Source organism: Zootoca vivipara, chromosome 12, assembly GCF_965207765.1.
Source record: "Zootoca vivipara chromosome 12, rZooViv2.hap1.1, whole genome shotgun sequence".
NCBI classification, from domain to species: Eukaryota; Metazoa; Chordata; class Lepidosauria; order Squamata; family Lacertidae; genus Zootoca; species Zootoca vivipara.
In genome coordinates, this window is record NC_142595.1 from 45,238,271 (window position 1) to 45,261,327 (window position 23,057).

The 23,057-nt window shown below is 44.6% G+C and overlaps 2 gene segments (V, D, J or C); both read left to right on the forward strand.

Moving 5' to 3' along the window:
* Positions 1-249: 249 nt before the first annotated feature.
* LOC148684087 (T cell receptor alpha variable 2-like) lies at positions 250-5,022 on the forward strand. The segment is given in 4 exon segments: positions 250-408; positions 1,009-1,287; positions 1,714-1,719; positions 4,929-5,022. Coding segments are annotated over 4 exon segments (449 nt in total).
* A 3,514-nt stretch (positions 5,023-8,536) lies between these two features.
* On the forward strand, positions 8,537-10,831 carry LOC118095719 (T cell receptor alpha variable 9-1-like). The segment is given in 2 exon segments: positions 8,537-8,866; positions 9,671-10,831. Coding segments are annotated over 2 exon segments (432 nt in total).
* Positions 10,832-23,057: the final 12,226 nt, after the last annotated feature.

Here is a 23,057-nt window from a genome sequence, read left to right on the forward strand (position 1 = left end):
TATCCCAGCCATAAAATATTCTTTAAAAAATGCTAAGCAATCAGAAAATGATTGTTGAAGCCTAAAGCATCTTTCCTCCCCCTTCTTTTCCTTTTGCATAACCAAGCTTGATATTTTTCTCCCCACTGGAAAGCACTAGAGTGTACTGTTTTCTCAAAGAAGACACAAGCTGTGGTTTCTTTGACCGTCTTGAGATAACCACAAACTCTCTACTTCTGACTTGCACTCAGAAGAGACGGAACAGCAGCGTCGTTGAGCCGTAGGATCTGGGGGCCTCTGTTTCTCTTCTGCATTGCAGAGCCCTCTGAAAGGAGGACCACACTCCACTGGAAGCATTCATGACCTTCACGGTGGTCTCAAGAGCCTGGCTAGCTAAGTGGAAGCATCTGCTTGGACTACTGCTTCTATGTAAGTCAGGAATTTCTTACAAAATTATTCTTTAGAAAATCAACACCCCAGCTGCTCTCATCCATTGCCGCAAATTCACATTCCCTTAATCTGCTGGTCAATAAATACCCATACAAATAGGAGTACAATAGTGTCATTGCAATTAATGGTAGGATGATGAGAAGCTCCAGTAGTTCTGCATTAGTTTTTACAGAACCAGCACTACCAGGACTGCAAATAGTGTTAGGCTTGCATTAGACCTCTTCCAGATGGCGCAATGGCTATTTCCAGGGGCATGGTGGCTAGTTACTATTAGCTTCATCAATTATTATTAGCATTGCTATTAATTAATCCAAACAGGGGGAGGCATACAAGCCTCCTTGAAGTGAAGGAATGAAAATCTAGGAGGAGGAAGGGAAGGAATAAAGGAAGAATAAATGAGAGGTGAGCCACGTTCACAATGGATGAGTGAGAGGGGGTTACAGAGCTGCATGTAGGGGTGTGTGTGTGTGTGTGTGAAGGCTTGAGAAAGAAAACAGAAAAGAAGAAAAGTGGAACAGGGAGGAAAAAAATATGGTAGTACAGAAAGATTAGTCATGGAATGATGGTGATTTCTTCCAGGCAGAGCAACCATTGGAGATATTTCCCAGCCTCCAGAAGTCTCCACCCCCCTGGGAGGAACAGCACAGATCTTCTGTAACCACGGAATCTCTTCTTACAATTGGCTCTTTTGGTACAAACAGAGCCAGGACAAAGCTCCTCAGTCAATCATTGATGGCTTATATTCGAGGGAACAAGAACAACGTTGGGTGATGGACATTGACAAAACCAGCACCTCTACAAACCTCTCCATTAGCGAGGTGGAGATGGGAGATGCTGGTGTCTACTACTGTGCAGTGAGTGACACAGTGTTGAGAAACACAAGGGAAGCTGAACAGAAACTTGCAGAGGGAGGGGCTCTTCAGTCCTCTTCTCTGAGCTGGGCTGAATGCCATTTTGCCTTATACACACATTTTTGTAAAGCGATTTCCCCCAATATAACTATGTCTTTCTAAGTCACAGAATCGTAGAACTAGAGTTGGACAGGGCCCCCAAGGATCACCCACTTCATCCCACTGCGATGCAGGAATCACAGCTAAATAATCCCTAAGAGATGGCCATCCGACTTCTGCTTGAAAACCTCCAGGGAAGGAGAGTCCATCACCTTCCAAGGCAATGTCGTTTTCATTAAGAGAAATGTGAATTTCGGAGGATGGCTGTGTTTTTGTTCACTTGGCAAGGTGTGCCTTTAAAGTTGAAGTGTATCAAATTTCTCCCTATTCCTAGTTAGAGGTGAGGTTCATAATGAAGTTTTCTGAAGCCCACTTAGGGGGCAATCCGAAGCCTCTTCAGCTGAGTCACATGACCTGGCAACATGGACCTATGAACAGGTTTAGGATCTGCCCTAATTCCTCCCTTTCTGATCCAGTATGGTTTCAAATTGGATGGGTGACCATGTGTTGAGATTCCTGCATTGCAGAGGGTTGGACTAGATAACATTTGGGGTTCATTACAACTCTAGAGTTCTATCATTAAAAACAACTGATCCAACCATTTAAAATCAACAGGGAAAGAGATTGAAACACATCAACATCTACACACCTGGATAGGGATTGCTACCGTAATTTATATAAAACAGAATTGAACTTTAATCTCTCCCAAAATATAAGCACATATAAAAAATATGAATGGAATTATGCAGTCATTAGAATTACAAAAGCAACAATGGTAATATTTATGCTAAAGACCAGATGCCTTTCAGTTCACCAGGAGTCTTCTTTGGTGATCAATGAATATACAAATGACAGTGTTGTCACCAGAAGCAAATCATTTGACCGATCTATACTGATATGGTGAGATGACGTGTCAGGGGTGCCAATGTACCCGTATATACTCAAGTATAAGCCGACCCGAATTTAAGCCAAGGCACCTAATTTTACTTTGAAAAAGAAAGAAAGAAAACGAGGAAACTTATTGACTTGAGTATAAGCCGAGGGTGGGAAATGCAGCAGCTACTGGTAAATTTCAAAAATAAAAATAAATACCATCCTATGCCTTTCCCAGCTGTCGGCCGCGGGGTGGAGGGAGAAGCGGCGAGGAAGGATCCCTTCCTCGCTGCTTCTCCCTCCCCGCCGCCTCACACAAAGCAGGCGTAGGGCAGGGTTCAGAGAGTTGCAGCGCAGTGCTTCTCCGAACCCCCGGTCTTGTGCCTTTCTCCACCATTGCCCGCCTCACTTGAATGTAAGCCGAGGGCGGCTTATTCAGCACATTTTTGATGCTGAAAAAGTAGGCTTATACTTGAGTATATATGGTAAATAAAAAATGGGGGGAGCAGGTAAATCTAATCAATCACATGATGTGGTACACACAGAACATTTGAAAGGCAATGCCCCATCAACTTGGCAGGCAGCCCCATCAATTTAGGGGTGTGTGTGCAAAGGAACCTATGTGACATGTAATAGATGCAATTTATCATAATTCACAATAAAGCTTTCAGACAAAGCTAAAAACCTTAGTGGAAAAATATATTTATGAAACTCACCATTGTATAGAATTATTGTGTGCATGTTCACATGGTAAGTCTAGAGAGGCATAGATTAATACAGTGGTGCCTCAATTTACGAATTTAATCTGTTCCAAAGGCACCTTCATAGGTCGAAAAATTCGTAAGTCGAAAAGCGCCACTGGAAACGTGATTTCCCATAGGAATGCATTGGAAACGGAGAAATTCGTAAGTTGAAGCAACCGCATCTAAAAATTCGTGAGTCAAAAAAACCCTATCTAAAACCACCGTGGTTTCTGTTCGGATGTCGAGTAATTCGTAAGTGTGCGGCCATTTGCCCCATTCGTAAGTCAAAAAATTCGGTTGTTGAGTCGTTTGTAAGTTGAGGTACCACTGTATAGAATATGCCATTTTTCTAATGCTCAGTCTGCAAATATTTTTTTTGTTGTTGTTGTTGTTTAGTCATTTAGTCGTGTCCGACTCTTCGTGACCCCATGGACCAGAGCACGCCAGGCACTCCTGACTTCCACTGCCTCCCACAGCTTGGTCAAACTCATGTTTGTAGCTTTGAGAACACTGTCCAACCATCTCATCCTCTGTCGTCCCCTTCTCTTAGTACCCTCAATCTTTCCCAACATCAGGGTCTTTTCCAGGGAGTCTTCTCTTCTCATGAGGCGGCCAAAGTATTGGAGCCCTAGCTTCAGGGAGGGGTTTGCCAATTGTATTATTGAGTTAATTCTGATCCTATGGTTTGCATTGCCAATATCCTATAGTTATTCTATAGTCTGCATTGCCCCCCCCCAATATTCCTCCTAAAATGCTTCTTAAAATTGCCTCTATGCCTCTGTGTGTCAAAGTGCAATGTAACAGTGAGACTTGCTATCAAGGCTAAGAGCTGACCTTGTCTGGAACACAGAGAAAGCCTTATCAGTGGATGAGCCTGACGCTGGAAGCTGCTATGCTTGGCGCATAGTCTTACTCAAGGCTGAGTCAGCATGTGCTTATGCACAGAACCGGACACAGGAAGATCCTTATATGTACTTGTGACCCTCTTGTGTTCATGAGAAGGACAGGATACGGATCTTCCTTATATGGATTTGCAACCTATGACACCCTTGCGTGCACACATTACAGAGGAGGGGGAAAGCAGCCCAAGAAGTGTATAAGAATGTTTGCAAATTTATGTTTCTTTACTCTTGTCATGAAGCTTGGTCACCAAGAGTCTCTTAAATTTAAGAATTAAAACTCTTTCTCTGGAACTCAACCCCGGTGTCTTATTGACTGTCTCTGTCCTTGCCTGGGCGCAACTTAAGGACCCTTATCAGCAAATAAGGCTGCACTTCCAGTGAGCACTCAGGGCGGATTTCCTTCAGAATGGATAGGTTTGATCTTCTTGCAGTCCATGGGACTCTCAAGAGTCTCCTCCAGAACCATAATTCATAGAATCATAGAGTTGGAAGAGACCACAAGGGCCATCCAGTCCAACCCCCTGCCAAGCAGGAAACACCATCAAAGCATTCCTGACAGATTGCTGCCAAGTCTCCGCTTAAAGACCTCCAAAGAAGGAGACTCCACCACAATCCTTGGCAGCAAATTCCACTGTCAAAAGCATCAATTCTTCAGCAATCAGCCTTCTTTATGGTCCGGCTCTCACTTCCAAATATCATTACTGGGAAAACTATAGCTTTGACTATACGGACCTTTGTCGGCAAGGTGATGTCTCTGCAATCTCTGCAAATATAGATGATGTCAAGTTCAAACAACTTGAATTTTAAAGTACATGCTTCTGCTTCTCCTCATTTTCCCCCTCACAACCACCCTGTGAGGTAGGTTAATCTTATGGAGGCAATGAATGAGCCAAGGGCATCTGCTTGATGAGACTGGATGTATGAACAGATTGACTTCTGCTGTGGATGCAGTTTACTAGGGCTCGTGAGGGCTTCAAGTTACAAGAAAGGAGACTCCGCCTAAACGTTTGGAAAAAATTTCTGACGGTCAGAGCTGTTTGGCAGTGGAACAGACTCCCATGAAAGGTGGTCAACTCTCCTTCCCTGGAGGTTTTTAAGCGGAGGTTGGATGGCCATCTGCCATAGATGCTTTAACTGAGATTCCAGCATTGCAGAGGGTTGGACTAGATGGCCCTTGAGTCCCCTCCAACTCTAAAATTCTGTGATTCTATGATTTACATAACCAATTTAAGGCACTACTGTCAAACCCATTTATAGATTCTGGCTTCCAACTTAAAAATCTGCTATGGTAGCTTGATGAAAGAGACGCTTCACAAATAAGTCTCAGCACTTTTAAAAGACACAAAAATTCATATTTTTCTTTGAGAGAAGCCATATGTGTGGTCTGAGGGGAACAACCATGGTTTCCTTTTCTTTCTTTCTTTTTATAAATATGAGTCATTTTTGTGAGAGTGTTGAATATTGCTGACTACGTATTGTTTGAGAGAGTTCATTTTAAATCCACAACAAACAGATGCACCTTGCATTTTTGTTCTACTTAACACAGTTACCCTAGCTGCTTTTTTAAAAGAAAGAAATACTATTTTTCACCACTAGAGCGCAACCCAGAGCTTCACATGTCTATTCGCAGATTGACCTAACTTTCAATTTAAATATATGTCATCATTCAAAAGATGGTTGACAGCAATGAGCCACCCTCACAGAAGGGCAGGAAACAGATGAGGCAAACTACAGACGGAGTTTGCCTCACCAGAAAACTTTTACAATACAAGGAACGAGGCAGAGGACCTTAGCCAGGATGGTTTCCTGTTCAAAAATGCAATTTTTGACTGTTTTGGTGACGTTCCTTCTCCTTCCAAAACCAGGTAATATTTCTCTTGGGTGCTGCTGTGATTGATAAGATAATCTTCCAAGATTCTCAGTAAGAATACCACCCAGTTCATAATCCTATGGTTGGAGTCCCTCGCTATCCAAAGAGGTACATATTTTGACTATATGAATCAAGTCTACAAAGAGATGTATTGACAGCTGAGTCTGATTTAAACATAAGTTACCTTAGCCTGGACACTGTATTCTAGAAGAGTTTCAAGTTTAAGAACTGAAAACAAAATGTCGTGTTCCTATCCTGTTTTGGAAGGTGAGGATTTGAAAATAATAATAATCAAATTTAAAAATCAGAGGAATACTTAGGGCTGAATCTAATGTTAGTCCTACTCAGAGTGTAGGCTTTGAAAATAACAGATAGGTCTTCTCTAACTGAATGAAAGGCTAAGATTTGGGTAATTTTAGAAATCTTAATAGGATGGGGAGAGAGAGAGAGAGAAACAGCTGGACATACAGAAATATGAATAATATTTATTTCAGTGGGTCTACTCTGAGTATCAATGAATACAGCCCAATATACCCCATTTTTACAGATGTTGGCCTAAGTGATTGTATGTGCCAATTGTTTTCGAAGTGGACTGTTAAAGAAAGATAAGATGTAAACTTACATTCTTTACTTCTACATCCCTACAGACATTAGCCTTGGGATAAGGCTTGGGATGGTTCCATTGGTAGAACACGAGACTCTCTTAATCTCAGGGTTGTGAGATATATACTGACACAAAAATTGGGGCAAATGACAATATACTAAGAAACCTTAAACTAAAATGAAGAAGAAGAAGAAGATAGTTCAGTTGGCGATTCAGAAGGTTATTCTTTCGGAAGGAAGGAAGGAAGGAAGGAAAGAAAGAAAGAAATAAAGAGGGAGGAAAGGCCTAATTTTGTTTCTCAATTTTATAGGTATCTCTCAAACCGATTCAGTGTCCCAGTCACAGAGACAGATGGAATCTCTAGAGGGCAAGGTGGTAACTTTCCATTGCAAATTCACAAGTGTAGACTCTTTCCCATCCCTTTTCTGGTATCGTCAGGATGCCAACAGAAGACTCCAGATCCTCTTGCGTGCTACCAAAGCCGATAAGAATCCAAAGGCTGGAGAGAAGTTTTCTGCCAGTTTGGATATTGAAAAGGGTACTTTTCCTCTGACAATTGAAGGAGTCTCTCTTCAGGATGAGGCTGTGTATTACTGCGCTTTGAGTGGCACAGTGAGTCAGCCTTGAATGTGCACTATACAAAAAGAGACACAAGGATGCTGAGCGGGCACTGAAACAGTTCTGAGGATTAATTCTCAAGCTAAACCTTACATTTGCTTGCCAAAAATCCAAGTGCATATTTTCCTAATGTAATTTAAACGCACACAGAGAGAGAATAAAGGACACTGTTGCAGACATTGCTATATTCGGGTCTTCGAAGAGCACCCCGACCACTTGATATGGGATGTTAGAATTGAAATTTCTAGCTTTCAATTCCCACCAGAGATATTTAGGATTTAGAATCTCTTTAGTCCATCAAAAGAAAAGAAATCAAAACAAAACAAAACAAAACTCTTTTTTTTTAAAAAAAAAAAAAGCTTTGGACTTTAAATACAAAAAGTTGAAGTCCATGGTCAGATCCAGATTTATTCATAGGCCATTGAAATGTAATGATTAAATTAAGCCTCACTTAAATTAAATTAAAGATAATTTATTCTCAGTATGACTGAGGCGAGATCTAATCATTGCTACATTCTTTTGTAATTTCAATTCAATTTGAAAGTTCCATAAAATGTTCAGAGAAAAACAAAAACATAAAAGCTTTCACTGTTGAAAAACTTGCTTTATTTTTTTTGGGGGGGGGGAGCTATATAATCTACTCTTCACTGAAACCAGTCCCAGAGTGGGAAACAACTTAAAATATGGAATATGGAATATTTATAATAGAATAGAATGGAATGGAAATGTAAAGATAAAAATATAATAAACCACAAAATAAATGTCTGAAAAATCAAACCATAACAACAACAAAAATTACACCATAGCACCAAAGAGTGACAAAACTTTCCCTCTGGTGATCTAACCAAATGCTTAATAGAGGGATCCTGTGGCAAGATCCACCAGGATGAACAGCTTAGGACACATCAGATCTCTGGCTCAGTGGACTGATTCATGGTTCAGCTGGCATTAAGTCCCCATCTCCGACACAGCCCAAGATGCACTGGTGTAATTTGCTCATCCCAGCTCAGCTGGCGGATGTAAGCCCCCCAAAGGGGCAGTCTAGTTGTGCAGTGGAAGAACTTCGGCTGGATCCCTGGAGCCTATTCTGGTTGGTCACGTGATCTGGCAGCCTGGCAACATACAGTAATTTCAAAGGCTAGTTTCCCCTCTGCAGTGTTAAGCAGGGCAGCAGATCTGGTGTAACTTTATGCGGTCTTAATTTACAGCAGCTTGCTTTCCTACAGCTTCCTGTGCCTAGGATTGCTGCCTTCGTAATTTACAGTTGATCCTCCTCCTTTACACAGCTGAGATCAAACAAGTTTTTTTGGGTGGGAGACAAGAGGGGGATTATGGGATTATTGTGGGAAAGGACTGTGAACTCAACTCCGGTATCAAAAGCAAATTCCTGGGCTGAGCGTGTGCTCAGAGGCAGCCCTCTCCTTAGTTCTAAGAGAAGGTTTTCCAACCCGAGTCACTATTGTGAACCTGGCTCCAGCTGTTAGATCTTTGGGTTATGGGGAAGCACACAAGTGGCTCTCATAAACTTGCCAGACCCTGTTCTAGCTAATTTGTTTAACTCGAAATTGTGATCTGGATTTCAGACATGAGGTGGAGATACTGAGCAAGTTCAACTTGAAGAGGGGAAAAAATACTCTAGTTGTAGTCAGCTTCTAACCGCATCCTGTGGTCTACCAGCCCTCAAGTTTAGGTTGCTTTGAAAAATAAATACTCGCCAAAGAGGAAGGCATGAACTTCATTTCATCAAGTCTGCTCATATTGTGCGGTTCAAGCCTAGAAGTGGATTGAATGGAAATTCCTCTGTGATTCTTCCCTTCTTCATCCCCGAAAAATGACTCTCCTGTGGACCTGGCCTGTCTTGATCCTGGCAGTCTTAGGTAAGTAAAGGTCAATTCATTACCCACAGCCTAAAAACTGTCTTAACGCCTTTCTTAATGCCTGTCTTAACGTGACACAGGACTTCTGCATTTATGGCTTCACTTGCTGAGGCCGAACTTGCAAACCATGAAATGCAGAGGTAAAAAGGACTGTAGCACTTCAGGGTCCTGGCAAGGAAAACAAAACAAAACAAAACAAAACAAAACAAAACAAACAACAACAACCAAATGCATCCCTGCGATGCTATTATTCCACTGACAGGGTGTTTCTAAGGCGAGCATTCAGAAATAAATATGTCCTCTCAGTTGTCTTCAGATCTACTGCCTCATTGCTATTCTAATCTTTTTTCTGCTCTGTCTGTAACCAACAGCAAGAGTCAATCGATATTCTAACTCAATAGATCAGCCTTCCCCAAATTGATACCCTTCATGCAGACTGATGTGCACTGTTGTTCAAAACATCTGGAGGGCACCAGGTGTTTAAAGTTGCTTTGAGTTTTTCCCATGCTCCAAAGTTGGTTAAGGACAAAAAATTCGCGCTATTCCTGGGTCTCATTCATTGTGGCACTTCAGAGGTTGCTGGACTACAGCTCCCATCAACCCTCACTGATGACCATGCTGGCTGGGGCTGATGGGAGTTGGAGTGCAGCAACATCATGTGGGGGCCTCAGGTTCCCCATCCTTGTTGTATAGGATGCACCAGGAACTAAGACCGCGAGAGCAATTCTGCTCTTGACCATCAGCTCACCCACACATCCATCTAACCATCTCACCTAATCTCTCCTGCCCTTTTCTTCTCTGCAGAAGGGAGTGTTGGACAGTCAGTGGACCAAACAGAAGGCACCGTGCTTGTCACCCAAGGAGAGCGCATCTCGCTCAACTGTTCCTACCAAGGGAATGTCTACGATCTGTTCTGGTACATTCAGCATCCAGGCCAACCTCTCAAGCTTTTCCTGAGTAGCCATAACCCACGAGCAGATGGGTCTCTTCTTGGCTTCAAAGCCGAGCGGACGATGGACAAGAAAGACAAGGGGACTTACAACATGGGGAAGACAGCCAGCGAGCTGAACGACTCTGCTGTCTATTTCTGTGCCATGAGAGACACAGTGATGTGGGCCAATGGAGAAGAAGAGCAAAAACATGCAGGTGCAAATGAGTCACAGAATGGAACAGGGACATTCAGAATATAGTCAGAGATCCAGAGCTGAAATCCTTTGCACATTCACCTGAAAGCGAGTTGATTCCAACTAGGCTTGCATAGAATCTTGAAGGATAGACTCATTTTCATCACCCCCACAATATTCTGTGCTTTTCTTGAATAGTCAAAACATTTTACATCACAGAAAAACAAAGAACCGAGTGGCGACTTGCCATTATAGATACACAATGCATGCTACCTCAGAACATAAAAAAGGTTCAATCCAAGATCAGCCCAAAGAATGGGAGTATTCTTTTTCTAGAAGTGAAGAGGGTTCATCGTAAAGAACATTCACATCTAATCAGTACTAAATAAAATCAAATTTGGTGGGAACTTGCAAGACAGGAGTTTGTTTTAAAATATGCATCAAATACACCCACCACATAGTAGCACATTTTATTGGCTTAGCAGTGCCTCATGAAATACATATCAAAAGTGAAGATGTACCCACGGTGGACAACTGGCAGGTGAAGCTGATAGAATTCATTGAACTGTCTGAGCTGACGGGGAGACTCCGGGACCAGGAGGAAGAATCGGTGGAAGAAGATTGGAAGAAATTTAAAGTTTATTTAGAAGAATTGTAAGATTAGCAGTTTGTAGTAAAAGATTTGGAAGTATAAAGAGGTTGTGGAAGAGTATTAGTTGAGATATTATTATAAATGAAGATTTAGTTCAGTGTTGTTATTGTATTAATAGAATTAAGAATAGAAATAAGAGTAGAATAAGAATAGAATTGTATTATGAGATAATTATAAGTGATTATAAGATTGATAAGATAATAAGTGATAAATGTGTTTAGATAATTATTAACAAGAATGGAATCAAGACATGGAAGTACTAAGGAAGTAATATAATGAAACGCAGGAGGGAGGGATTGGAGGAAGTCAATAAAGATAGAATTTTTAATAGAAGAATGTCTTTTGGTATTTCTTGTTTATTGTAGTGTTTGTAATCTGTTTTTGTGTATACCTTGTGTGTTTTCTTTTTCTGTGTTGTATGTTTTATTTTGTAAAATCAATAAATATTTTTTTAAAAAAGAAATACATATCCAATAAGCCAGGGTTTCTTTTTTTAACCAGATGTTAAAGGGAAAGTCTGACATATTTCTCTGCCCTTGGGCCATGGTCAGTCTGACTGCAACCAACATATATATAGCAAGACTCTCTGTTCTTGGAGAAGCCTTTGCATGCAGTGTGCATCATGCACCACAAGGTGGAGCCATCCATTCATTTGCTAAAGATCTCCACACTCTCAGGGTCGGATTTAGGTTTGATGGGGCCCTAAGCCACTGAAGGTCATGGGGCCCTTTATATGCCCAGCTGTCCTTTTTCAACAACAAATTGTGGCTGCATTGTGCACTGAATATGTGCTGTGTATGGTAATTTATGCACCTGATAGGTATCTAACACCATTTGCACATAACAAAATATGTATTTTGTACCTGTACCTATCCATAGCATGCATACCTGTCCAATGCCCTGGAAAAAAGTTGGGAGGGAAGTGTGCTCGTGATTCTTCCCTTCTTTCTCTGCAGCCCTGGATTTAATTGAACCTGGGGCTGCATCAGGGAATTCTTGAATTCAAGGCAGGGCTGCAAAGATTCCTCCCCAAAGCACGGCTTGCCATTGACACCTAATTTAATAAACAATGTTGTTGTTTAGTCGTTTACTCATGTCCGACTCTTCGTGACCCCATGGACCATAGCACGCCAGGCACTCCTGTCTTGCACTGCCTCCCGCAGTTTGGGCAAACTCATATTTGTAGCTTCGAGAACACTGTCCAACCATCTCGTCCTCTGTCATCCCCTTCTCCTTGTGCCCTCCATCTTTCCCAACATCAGGGTCTTTTCCAAGGATTCTTCTCTTCTCATGAGGTGGCCAAAGTATTGGAGCCTCAGCTTCACGATCTGTCCTTCCAGTGAGCTTAATGGATCCAGTGAGCTTGATCTCCCTTCATGGATCAATGCCTTGTCGTGGCGAAGGGGCTTGAATAACTCAGAGAAGCTATGAGCTATGCCATGCAGGGCCACCCAAGATGGACAGGTCATAGTGGAGAGTTTTGACTAAAGGTGATCCACCTGGAGAAGGAACTGGCAAGCCACTCCAGTATCCCTGCCAAGAAAACTCCATGGACAAAGACAACAGGCATATAAAAGTTAATAAACAATAAGCATTATTGTAAACAAGATATCACATCATTAGTGTTGCCCAAATGCCTGGAATTTTTTTTTTAAAAAAAGGGCCTCTCACCCAGTCCAGCGATGGGCCCTGGTAATAATAATAATAATAATAATAATAATAATAATAATAATAATAATATATTTATACCCCGCCCATCTGGCCGGGTTCCCCCAGCCACTCTGGGCGGCTTCCACCAAAATATTAAAATACAGAAATCCATCAAACATTAAAAGCTTCCCTAAACAGGGCTGCCTTGAGATGCCTTCTAAAGGTCTGGTAGTTGTTGTTCTCTTTGACCTCTGGTGGGAGGGCATTCCACAGTGTGGGTGCCACTACCGAGAAGGCCCTCTGCCTGGTTCCCTGTAACTTGGCTTCTCGTAGCGAGGGAACCGCCAGAAGGCCCTCGGCGCTGGACCTTAGTGTCCGGGCAGAACGATGGGGGAGGAGACGCTCCTTCAGGTATACTGGACCGAGGCCGTTTAGGGCTTTAAAGGTCCGCAAGTCTTCCCCATCCTCCCACAGACATGTCATCTTCCTGACCATTGCTCCACTCCCCTGATCTTTGTGCCTCCTGGGAATGTGCATCATCTTGGCCTCATTCATCGCGATGCTTTCTCCATTAGGTGAGTAGATTTCTTCCCCTTTTGCTTTCAACTTTCCATTGTCTCGCATTTGGTTGGGGCTTTATTGCATGGCAAAGGTGAATGCTCTGGCAGTTGGTCTATTTGTTGCTATCGGAACCCATAAACTCCCCTGGCCTTTGTGACTCCTGGGTTCCCGCCAAACCCAGTATCAAATTTCTGGCCTATCTGCGGTGACGGGTCGGGTGGGGTGGGGAGCAACTGGAGTGGACCCTGCTTGAGAAGGCTTCACTTTGGTCCTCTCCCAGAGATCTAAAACAACAACAAGGTGGGTGCCAAGTGTGTCTCCCTTGGTAGACCATTTCATAAATAAATTGTGGGGGGGGGGGTACTGTAGAGAAGGTTGGTTCTCTCACCCCCACCTTCAGGTCCTCTCTTGGATGTGGCACAGAGAGGAAGACCTCAGGTGATGATCTAAGGATGATGCGGTTACCCACAAGAGGTAGAAACTTCAAGAGACACCGAGGTGTGGAATGGAACAGCCAGCCCTCTAGGAAGTGTGCTGTGATGCCACCAGCCACCAGGGAGCAGAGGATCATTCTTCAGGTCTCAGTTGTCTGTCACCTGTTCTGTGTTGGTTCTTTGGTGGCAGGGAACAGTACGCCCCTTGCCTCCCCATCTCCCTTTTGCTCTCGTATGGTAAGCTGCAGCGAGAGAAATAGCGTCGTATAAAAACGCAAGAATGTGCATCATCTTGGCCTCATTCATCGTGATGCTTTCTTCGTTAGGTGAGTAGATTTCTTCCCCTTTTGTTTTCAACTTCCCATTGTCTCCCATTTGGTTGGGGCTTCATTCCATTGAAATATGTGAATGCTCTGGCAGTTGGTCTATTTGTTGCTATCGGAACCCATAAACTAGACCAGGCAGACATTATCAAACCACATATATCAACACAACAGAGCCAGTTGTGCATGTGTATGCCCCTCCTGACAGGATCAGTTCCAAAGGTGATATTTGTTAGCCCTATGAGACCTAAACAGTACAATCCTCTGCACACTTTACCTGGGAGTAAGTGGAGCTGACATCTGTTGGACAAACCGTACCTGACCTTCAGTAGCACCTTAAAGACCAACTAAGTTTTTATTTTGGTATGAGCTTTCGTGTGCATGCACACTTCTTCAGATACACAGAAGTGTATCTGAAGAAGTGTGCATGCACACGAAAGCTCATACCAAAATAAAAACTTAGTTGGTCTTTAAGGTGCTACTGAAGGATTTTTTTTATTTTGCTTCGACTCAGACCAACATGGCTATCTACCTGTAACCCGTACCTGACCTGTTTCCTTGAACTGTGAAAACGTATCTTGCCTGCCTAGGTGCAGGATATCTGTGTGATCTGCCCTCTTTCACCCCAACCCTGCCTTTTATAGGCACATGGCCCCTAGAAAGTTCCCCAGAAGGATATTTGGCCCTTGGGCAGATAAAGGTTCCCCAGATATTCCTGGGATGATTCTGAGCTGGCTGGCCTAACGGTCTTGATCTAAGGCAACTTTATAAGTGATGGCAAGTCTAAAATTTGAAATACTGTGGAAGGTATGTAACAATCTCAAACTATGAGTGCCCAGCAGTGTCCATGTATGCTGTGTTGACATTCTCCTTTCTGTTTGGCCTCCCAGGGATCCTTCGGTGCCAAGGCGAGATCACCCAAGATCCTCTCGTGGAAGGATCAGAAGGGAAAAAAGTGAAGCTCTCTTGCAAGCACCCTCAGATTTCAACAGACACAATCTTTTGGTACCGGCAGCGCTCTAATGAGGCTCCTCATTCCATAGTATCTGGATACAAAGATACTGTGTCAAGTGAAATTCTAGATGGAGCCATGATTATCTCTAGAGATCGAAAGGCCAATGAATTCTCCTTCAACAGAGTTACTCTTGAAGATTCTGGCGTGTACTACTGTGCTCTGAGTGACACAGTGCTGCATCCTACTGCCTCTCTTGTACAAGAAACCCAGCAGGCCTTCTTCCTGCCCCTGAGAAAAGAAGGTACATAGAACAGCAGTAAGCAGAAATACACTTTAGGTGATAAGTATTTGTACAACTGTACCGCTAGCCGTTCGAAAGCACACCAGTACAAGTAGACAAATAGGTACCGCTGTGATGGGAAGGTAAGCAACATTTCTGCGTGCTGTGGCTTCCATCATGGTGCCCCGTTGTAACAGAATCGGCTTAGTCATGCTGGCCACATGACCCATAAAAGCTGTCCAAATTTGCACTTCCTCAAACAATAAACGATAAACAACAAGAGCCAGTGTGGTGTAGTGGTTAGAAGCGGTAGACTCGTAATCTGGTGAACCAGGTTCGCGTCTCTGCTCCTCCACATGCAGCTGCTGGGTGACCTTGGGCTAGTCACACTTCTTTGAAGTCTCTCAGCCTCACTCACCTCACAGTGTGTTTGTTGTGGGGGAGGAAGGGAAAGGAGATTGTTAGCTGCTTTGAGACTCCTTCGAGTAGTGATAAAGCGGGATATCAAATCCAAATCCAAACAAAGCACCGTTTCTGAGGATTCTTTCTTCCCCCCATCTGAAGCTTTCCCTGTGAAAAGCCACTCTTTAAAGCTGAATCAGAGCAAACAGCATTCCATGGAAAACCCAAAATGCCACTGGTTGCACTTTGGAGCAGATTTCCATGGGGAAAACTTTATGAAAAATAAAAAACAGCACTCAGACAGTCAAATTTAAAATGCACACCTGTGCCTGCAAAGCACAGGGCAAAAGCTAAGCGTGGAGAAGCCCTCGCAGTACCAGCCCTTGGCCACAAGGGAGCAGAGTTTTACTCATACTGATCCATCACTTCATCTCTCAGTCTGTCAACTAGCCTCCTTCTCAGATGTTCTCTGCTTCGTCTTCAGCCACAGGGAAGGTTAGATCCTTGCCCCCTTATCTCCCTTTTGCTCTTGTCTGGTAAACCAGAGAGATTTTTAAACCATCAGTAATGCCCATCACCGTGGCCTCATTCATCGTGATGCTTTCTTCGTTAGGTGAGTTGATTTCTCTCCTTTTCTCTTGGTCTCCCATTTCTGTGATTTTAAATATGTGCTGCTAGATATGATGTCAGAGGATGACTGCAAACCCAGCGGTTTCATGTATGCTATGTTGAAATTCTCTTTTCTGTTTGGCCTCCCAGGGATCCTTCGGTGCCAAGGCGAGATCACCCAAGATCCTCTTGTGGAAGGATCAGAAGGACAAAAAGTGGATCTCCCTTGCAAGCACCCTCAGATTTCAAATGAAAACATCTTTTGGTACCGGCAGCGCCCTAATGAGGCTCCTCATTCCATAGTATCTGGATACAAAGATACTGTGTCAAGTGAAATTCTGGATGGAGCCTTGATTATCTCCAGCGATCGAAAAGCCAATGAATTCTCCTTCAACAGAGTTACTCTTGAAGATTCTGGCGTGTACTACTGTGCTCTGAGTGACACAGTGCTGCACCCTACTGCCTCTCTTGTACAAGAAACCCAGCAGTATTTTTCCTGCTCATGATGAAAGAAGGTGCTGTGCATGGAACAGAGCCAGTGAAGGCGGTGAAGGTCCTGTGTGAGTGCCCGGAAGCAGTTGGAGGATGGATGGCGGCTAACAGATTGAGGTTGAATCCTGACAAGACGGAAGTACTGTTTGTGGGGGACAGGAGGCGGGCGGGTGTGGAGGACTCTCTGGTCCTGAATGGGGTAACTGTGCCCCTGAAGGACCAGGTGCGCAGCCTGGGAGTCATTCTGGACTCAGAGCTGTCCATGGAGGCACAGGTCAATTCTGTGACCAGGGCAGCTGTCTATCAGCTCCATCTGGTATGCAGGCTGAGACCCTACCTGCCTGCAGACTGTCTCGCCAGAGTGGTGCATGCTCTGTTTATCTCTCGCTTGGACTACTGCAATGCACTCTACGTGGGGCTACCTTCGAAGGTGACCCAGAAACTACAATTAATCCAGAATGTGGCATCTAGAGTGGTGACTGGGAGCGGCCGCCGAGACCACATAACACCGGTTTTGAAAGATCTACATTGGCTCCCAGTACGTTTCCGAGCACAGTTCAAAGTGTTGGTGCTGACCTTTAAAGCCCTAAATGGCCTCAGTCCAGTATACCTGAAGGAGCGTCTCCACCCCCATCGTTTTGCCCGGACACTGAGCTCCAGTGCCGAGGGCCTTCTGGCAGTTCCCTCGTTGTGAGAAGCCAAGTTGCAGGGAACTAGGCAGAGGGCCTTCTCAGTAGTGGCGCCCGACCTGTGGAACGCCCTCCCATCAAATGTCAAAGAGAAAAACAACTACCAAACTTTTAGAAGACATCTGAAGTGTGTGTATGTTTAACTTCACTCAGAACCAGTTCTCCTTATCTCACTCCCTAACTCCCAACTTCAATCAAACCCTATCTCTTAACCTGAACATTAGCCCTATCTCAAAGCCAACCCCTATCTCTCATCCAGAGCTATCTAATTCTCTCCCTCTGAAATGGCTCCTTTTATTCTCCCCCATCCCCCCAAAAATTGCTGTACCCCCCCCCCACGACTAGCTGACTCTGTAGCCCATCAGTGAGAGGCTCCAGCACTCTGGTAGAAGTTTCAGAGGAACTAGTCTGGCTCTGCCGTCCGTCAGACGTCTGTCTTTCTTAGCACCCATGCAGGCAAGGCTTTGATGTCTTCCATACACCCTCAATCTTTTCTTGTTTTTAAATTTCTAGTTGCTAGAGGGCAACCTAGACCTTCACACCTACCTCACTGATCTATTTCCCACTTGAAAATACAAGCACAACTCATTCAAAACCACAAGTTGGTGATTGGGCGGCAATGAATGAGCATCACCAAAGGGCAGGAAGCAGATGTGGCCGGCGGCGGAAAGAGTTTGCGCCAGCTGTGTGCTTTTCAAACACAAGAAATCAGGAAGGAGCCACTTCACTTGCAAGATCTTCAGAAAACACCAGGATGATTTTCTCTTCTGTACTACATTGCAGATTTTCTCTTCTCGGAATGTTCTTTCTCCTCCTGAAATCAGGTAACGTTTCCATTGACTTTCATCATGGCATTTGTAAATTAATTTAAGCTTCTTTTTCAACGGGAGCACCCAACATTATATGATACGACACTATTGTAAAGCTTCATGGCGAGTATTCTCTCCCCAACCCACCCAAGAGGCATGTGTCTAGGAAACAGATGATGGAGCCAAAAGCTATTAACATCAGGTGGGATCTGAAGGACCACAGGCTGACTTCAGCCTCTCCACCGGGATGTTTTCCAGGTGTATATCCTACCCCACTCACAACCAACCCTCACAGCTTCCTCAAATATAACACCATCTGACAAAACGTGGAGAGGTTGAGGTGCGCACACTGTCTTCTTTGCATACTGACCATCAGGGCCAACCCAAGACATTTTTGCTTCCTGAGGTGAAGGACACAATGGTGTTATCCCCTGTTCCATGTACCAGAATTGGCAGTTGAATCTTGCTTCAACTTTGGTGATGGAAGAGAGTCTTTCACCCCACCTGAGAGCTGTAGGCTAACCTTAGAGATCCAAAGGACCTGCTACCTGAGGTGGCCATCGCCAACTGTCTAACGGTAGGACCGGCTTAGTTGACCATTGCATACAAGTCATTTTTAAAAAAACCTGGAGAAGAGCAAAAGTGAGTAGATGATAGATAGATAGATAGATAGATAGATAGATAGATAGATAGATGATAGATAGATATAGATAGATAGATAGATAGATAGATAGATAGATAGATAGATAGATAGATAGATAGAGATAGACAGATAGATAGACAGATAGACATAGATGATAGATAGAGATGATAGATAATGCAAGAGAAAATTCATCTCGTGCTTCCCTTTTGCAGTGCTTGTTCAAAGTGACTCAGTGTCCCAATCGCATTTTGAGAAGTCCGTCACAGCAGGAGAAGATGCTCATTTACACTGCATTTTCAACACAACATCCACCAACCCTTACCTGCATTGGTATCGTCAGTTTCCCAATCAACCTCCAGAGCATATCTTGGCAAAAACCAGGTTTTCACCCAAAGATGACAAGGCAGCAAAATATTCTGAAACCATGAGCGCAGAAAAAGGGACAGTGGATCTGAAGATTCAAAAGGTTTCTCTTGAGGACAGTGCTGTGTACTACTGCGCTTTGGAGCCCACAGTGCAGTGAAAGCTCACTGTCACATGCACAAAACTGTGAGAGGAAGTGATGGGACCAATGTGAAACAGTGAGAAAATTCTTCATGGCATTTTCAAATGTCTCCTTTGCAGGAGTCTCTCAGCTCAGCTCAGTCTTCCAGTCACCAAGCCAGACAGAAATCCAAGGGGATCAGGATGCAACCTTATCTTGTAATTCCATTACAGTCGTACCTTGGAAGTCAAATGGAATCCATTCCGGAAGTCCGTTGGACTTACAAAATGTTTGGAAACCCAAGTGCGGCTTCTGATTGGCTGCAGGAAACTCCTGCAGCCAATCAGAAGCCCCCGGAAGCCCCGTAGGACATTTGGGTTCCAAAGAACGTTCACAAACAGGAACACCCACTTCCAGATTTGCGGCGTTCAGGAGCCAATTTGCAAGACATTTGGGATCCAAGGTACAACTGTATCAGCAACTCCATAGCTTTTCTGGTACTGTGAATATTTTGAGAGAGAAAGACCCAGCTGATTTTGTGGATTTATGACAATCCTGCCCAGAAGAATCAGTTTCTGCAGTGACTGTTTTCTGTTGTTTTGGCTCTTAAAAACAAAGACAGGCATTTCTCTCTAGGGTGGAGGTGTTTATTTCTGGGCTCTGAGTCTTGCATTCAGACAGAAAGTGATGCCAGGGTGCTGAGCTGAGCAGGGCGGGGGGGGAAGTGGGGGCAGAAACTCTCAAGCCAATTCTTCTCCCTTGCAGAACACCCAATGTATATTTTCCGTAGGAAAATACACCCCCAACACATTTAGCATTATTCAAATACATACGCAAATTGGGTCATCCCTCACAAGAGGGCACGTGTTGTGGTGGGACCTGGCAATCAGGCCCTGTTTTGTGGGTGGGAACATTGGAGCGGCCACAACACCCTATTGGTGGTCCCTCGATCTTGGGAGCAATTGGGCTAGCGGGACGCCAGTCAAAGCAATTGAGGGACCACTACTTAAGCTGATGCCCGTATCCCACCTGTGTTATTAAACTGATCTTCTGATTTGTGACGTCTTTTGTATTGGTTGAGTACGTAGTTTAGTTATTGATCTTACGCTGATCACCGCCATCTTTACACCTTAATCTTAGTGGTATATAAATAGTTGCAAATAATTAACACTATACTGCATATGTGTCAGGCTCTGGGGAAACAGCTTCCTCCCCCCCCCCCCTTTGGCCATTCTGCATCAGCAGAACAAAGCAATTAGAGTCCCTTACCAGTTTCAGAGTGTTTAATGATCACAGAAAAATAACAACGCAGCCATTCTCGGAGTGATGGTGCTCCCAATTAAGTTTTCCTCCTACCCCCCCCCCCGAGTCTTCCCCGTCACTTCCCCTTCTCACAACCTGATCTCGCAACCACTGAGCCTTCTGCACAGCAACCTCATCAGCTCTCCTTCACCTTGGAGAGAGAAGCTGGACACTTTCCAGCGAAGGGGAGTCAGTTATCTCTCTCTCTTCCTGTTCTGCTTCTTTTAGCTGTTCCCCACTCAGGTCTGCCCAGCTGTTGTTTTCCGAACTATGTCCCTCTACAAACCAATTCTCTAAATCTATACCGCTCCACTGTTCCTGGGCAGCTTCAGGAGCAGGAAGAGGGGGATGTTCCCAACCTTCCTCATCAGAGCTGTAATCCTCAGGCTGGTCTCTGACAACACAGTAAAGTGAAGTCAGATGCAAACAAGTGTTGTGAACAGCCCCAAAGTGTTTACAGTGGTACCTCGGTTTACAAACACAATTGGTTCCGGAAGTCTGTACTTAACCTGAAGCGTACTTAACCTGAAGCGAACTTTCAGTAATGGAAAGTAAATTAATCCATTCCAGACGGGTCCGCGGAGTACTTAAACTGAAAATACTCAAACCGAGGTGTACTTAAACCGAGGTATGACTGTATTCTACTGTTATATGGTTTTCGGACGCAAGGTGGAGACGTTGAGCCACTTCTGCACATATTGGGTCCTAAATAAGATGTTAGAAAGCAAATTTCCTGTACAGCACACAGACATTCTAGCCGCGAACCACAGCCCTTGGTCAACCAATCCCTGTACTTTTTTTTTTTTTTAAAAAAAAAGCTTAGCAAGAGAAAAAGAGCTGGCAGTGTTTCTCCAAACCGTCTTAGACAGCAGATTGTGCAGTGTGAGCCCAGAAGCTTGTCAGAATCGAATTCCTTTGGATTCTTTTTGTTGTGTATTGAGTCAAAGGATTTTATCTCTGTATTATTATTGTCTGTATTTGCATTAGGATAAAGTAACTGCCTTTTGGTTCCAGAGGGTACAGCTACTATTGGTTCATTTAAGCTGCTGTATTTGGATCCTCTGTCTTATTGGTTCCCTCCAAAAGGCAGCACGGTGATTGCCTGATATTGTTCCCTCCAAAATGTATCCCCTTCTAGCTAGTTCCCTGTCCCTATAAATGTAGCCTTCCTGCCCTCACAGTCAGTCTTGTTCACTTAAATAAAGAGCTGTTACTAGAGAACTGTCTCCAGCATGTTTTGTCAAGAGAGCTGAAATCACAAACCCCACGTCACAACAACTGGCGACGAAGGTGGGATCCGGAATGCTGAGGAGCGGTTAAACACAACCCTGCCTCAGAGTCCGGATTGCAGCTGAGAACAAGACTCACTGGCCAGCTGAGAAGACAACCCTGCCCGCTAGGACAATGGAGAGTCCAAGGGTATTGGAGCCCTTCCAGCCATCAGAACCCCACACCTGGGAAGACTACGTCGAACGCTTTGAGTTCTTCGCAGTGGCTCAAGGGATCACCGATGCCAGCAAAAGAAGGGCCACATTCCTGAGCTACTGTGGGCCCGAGACCTTCAAGCTAGCTAAGGCATTACTTGCTCCAGCGAAGCTGAGTGAGACATCTCTCCAAGATATTCTTGCCTGCCTAACAAGCCACTTGGCGCCTACTGAGACCAAGATGGCCCGGCGGATGGAGTTCCATAAGAGGCAGCAGCATGCTGGGGAGTCTGTATCCGCATTTCTGGCTGAACTCCGGAAGCTCGCTCAGCACTGCGGCTTCCAAAATCTGGAAGAGACTCTCCTGGATCGGTTTATTGGTGGTCTGAGCAGCAAGAAAGCCAGAAGACGCATCGTGGCTAAAGAAGAGGTTACCCTTGCTTCAGCCTTGAAGGAGGCCACCGCCATGGAGAATTATGAAAGAGAGGAGCTTGATGCCAGTCGCAAGGCCACTAAGCCACAGATAGAAGTTGCGCATGCCATGGACGAGCTAGAGGCTACTCCGAGCCAGAGCCCAGTCCGTGGGGTCGAGTTGGTGCGTCAGGCCTGCACAGTGCACAAAGATCGCGGAGGCAGTTGCCCAGGTTGTGGTGGAAACCATGGGCGGAAGAGTTGTCGTTTCAGGGATGCTATGTGCCGGATGTGCGGGAAGACAGGTCACATCGCCAGGGTCTGTAGATCGGCGGCGTCAGGAGCAACAGGAGCACCTATACTGGAGCATCGCAGACCGCCCACAGCAACTCATTTTCGAAAGGACTGCCACTACATAACGGAGATCAATGGGAGGGCCGTGCAGTTTCCAGCGCAAGGCAAGGCACACGTCAAGGTGAAGATTGAGGGTCAGCAGTGCGACATGGAGGTGGACTCTGGATCTGCATTCACCATTGTGTCGGACCAGACCGCGAAGACATTCTTCTCCAGGGGTAAGTTGCCCCCTCTGGAGCCCTTCCCGGCAACCTTGCAGTCGTACTCAGCAGGCCGCATCCATGTTATGGGAATGTGTGCCGTGAGAGTACAGTTCCGGGACAAACAGGCTGTACTCAAACTGGTGATTGCGAAGGGCAGTCGCCCCAGTCTCCTGGGCACTGACTGGTTCCCCGCCCTGGGACTGAGTATCTCAGGGCTTAATTCAATCCAAACCTGCCCTGAGATGAGTGAAACATTATGCAAGGAATTTGCTGGTCTCTTTAATGGAAAACTGGGTTGTTATAAAGGGCCCCCAGTTGACTTCGAGTTGGACCCCGGGGTGGCCCCAATCCGACTCAAACCAAGGCGAGTGCCATTTGCACTGCAACCCA